The sequence below is a fragment of the Merops nubicus genome, unplaced genomic scaffold (assembly GCF_000691845.1).
Source record: "Merops nubicus isolate BGI_N331 unplaced genomic scaffold, ASM69184v1 scaffold32535, whole genome shotgun sequence".
Classification (NCBI taxonomy): Eukaryota; Metazoa; Chordata; class Aves; order Coraciiformes; family Meropidae; genus Merops; species Merops nubicus.
In genome coordinates this window covers 1,288-2,783 of record NW_008608175.1, presented here as the reverse complement: position 1 = coordinate 2,783, position 1,496 = coordinate 1,288, and the positions used below count along the sequence as shown (strand labels likewise).

At 59.5% G+C, this 1,496-nt stretch overlaps 1 protein-coding gene across 1 annotated transcript in view; it reads right to left on the bottom strand.

Annotated features, from left to right (window-relative positions):
• CEP131 (centrosomal protein 131kDa) overlaps positions 1 to 1,496 on the bottom strand; it is a gene marked incomplete at its 3' end in the record, with an annotated part of 12,185 nt that overhangs the window by 10,274 nt on the left and 415 nt on the right. Inside the window, 3 exon segments of the mRNA XM_008940196.1 lie at positions 316 to 425; positions 544 to 658; positions 958 to 1,043. Coding sequence (XP_008938444.1) covers positions 316 to 425; positions 544 to 658; positions 958 to 1,043 — 311 coding nt within the window.

Sequence of the window (1,496 nt, the reverse complement as noted above, 5' to 3'; positions counted from 1 at the left end):
TCAGCACGCGCAGTTTCCAACATTTCGCCCTTCTCTCTAGTCTAAATCTCCCTCTTTTAGTTCCAAACCATTCCCCCTTGTCCTAACACAACAGACCCTTCTAAACAGTCTGTCTCCATCTTTCTGACAGGCCCTTTTAAGCACGGGAAGCCTGACATATCCTGGCCACCAGCCTGGCCACACCATCATCACTCTGCCCCTCCCTTGACCTCCACGCCCTGGCAGACACCAGCACCCCCTTCCTCTGCCCAGCTGTTTTCTCAGTGTAGTCCCTCCAACACCAGAGCATCTCTGGTTCACCACCACCTCTCCTACCTGTTGTTGGCAGTGAAGTTGGCTGCCAGGAGCACGGCAGCTTCCTTCCTCCTCATCCCAACCGCTGGCTCGGCGCCGCAGGGGACGGAGATCGCTCGTGGCTGATCGTCCTGCCAGGGAACCAGCAGCAGGTCCAACCTCCACCAAACCCAGCCAAGGGCTTGGGCAGGCAGAGCCCCCAGCCCACCTGCCCGCCCTGGCACGCCCCTGGCACGCCCCCAGCCTCACCAAGATGTTCCATGTGGTTTTCTTTTCCGGGGAGGTTTTGCTCAGACTCGCTGGTTTCTTTCTTCCCCCAGAACTGCTCTCAAAGAAGGTCAGGAAGTCTCCTGGCTGCTCTGAGCTGTAGCCCGAATCCAGGGAAGGCAGAAAATCAGAGAAGCAGAGGAGTTTGGTTGGAAAAGACCTTCAAGGCCACTAAGTCCAACTGTTAACAGAGCACAGCCCCCCCCACAACTAACCCACGTCCCTCAGCGCCACATCTCCACGGCTTGGAAACCCCTCCAGGTCTCCAGCCAGTTTATAACCCCTGACACGCAGGACAGAGCCCAATGCACATTTTGGAGAGGTCAGAGGATGGGTGGGGGTTCACACAGCCCCACCCACGGGCCAGAGGGACAGGGGCTGTGGCTGGAGCTGTACCTGCGTGGGCTGTTCACCCGCTGGTTGACCTGGGTGGTGCTGTTGGATCTCCGGAGGTTGTTCATGGCCCGGGGTTCTGCATCTCCCTGAGGAGCAGAGACATCAAATTCAGCAGTGATATTGAAGAGAAGCACAGGGAGGCAGAGTGGAGATGCCTGGCCCAGGCAGGCTCCCCCTAAAATGGCCCGTGGTGCCACTCCCCCTTCAGCACAGCCCTGACTGGGTGTTTCTGATCCCCCCACGATGCCTGTGACACCCCCAGGCTGCCAGTATCTCTGTGAGGCAGAGCACACTGACACTTCTCTCCGTGCTGCTGCTGAGCCAGCCCTGACACCTCCTCTTGTGCCAGCTGAGAGGGGCCGTGCTCCTCCAGCCCCCCAGGCAGACTGCCAAGGCAGCCAGATCACTCAGCAACGGGCACAGAGACCCAGCACCACGGGGGACAAACAGAGCCTGGGAAGCACCCGGGGCTTGTTCACTCTCCCTCTGGAAAAACTCCCAGGGAACCCCCCACCCAGCCAGACCCCGAGTTCCCAGCT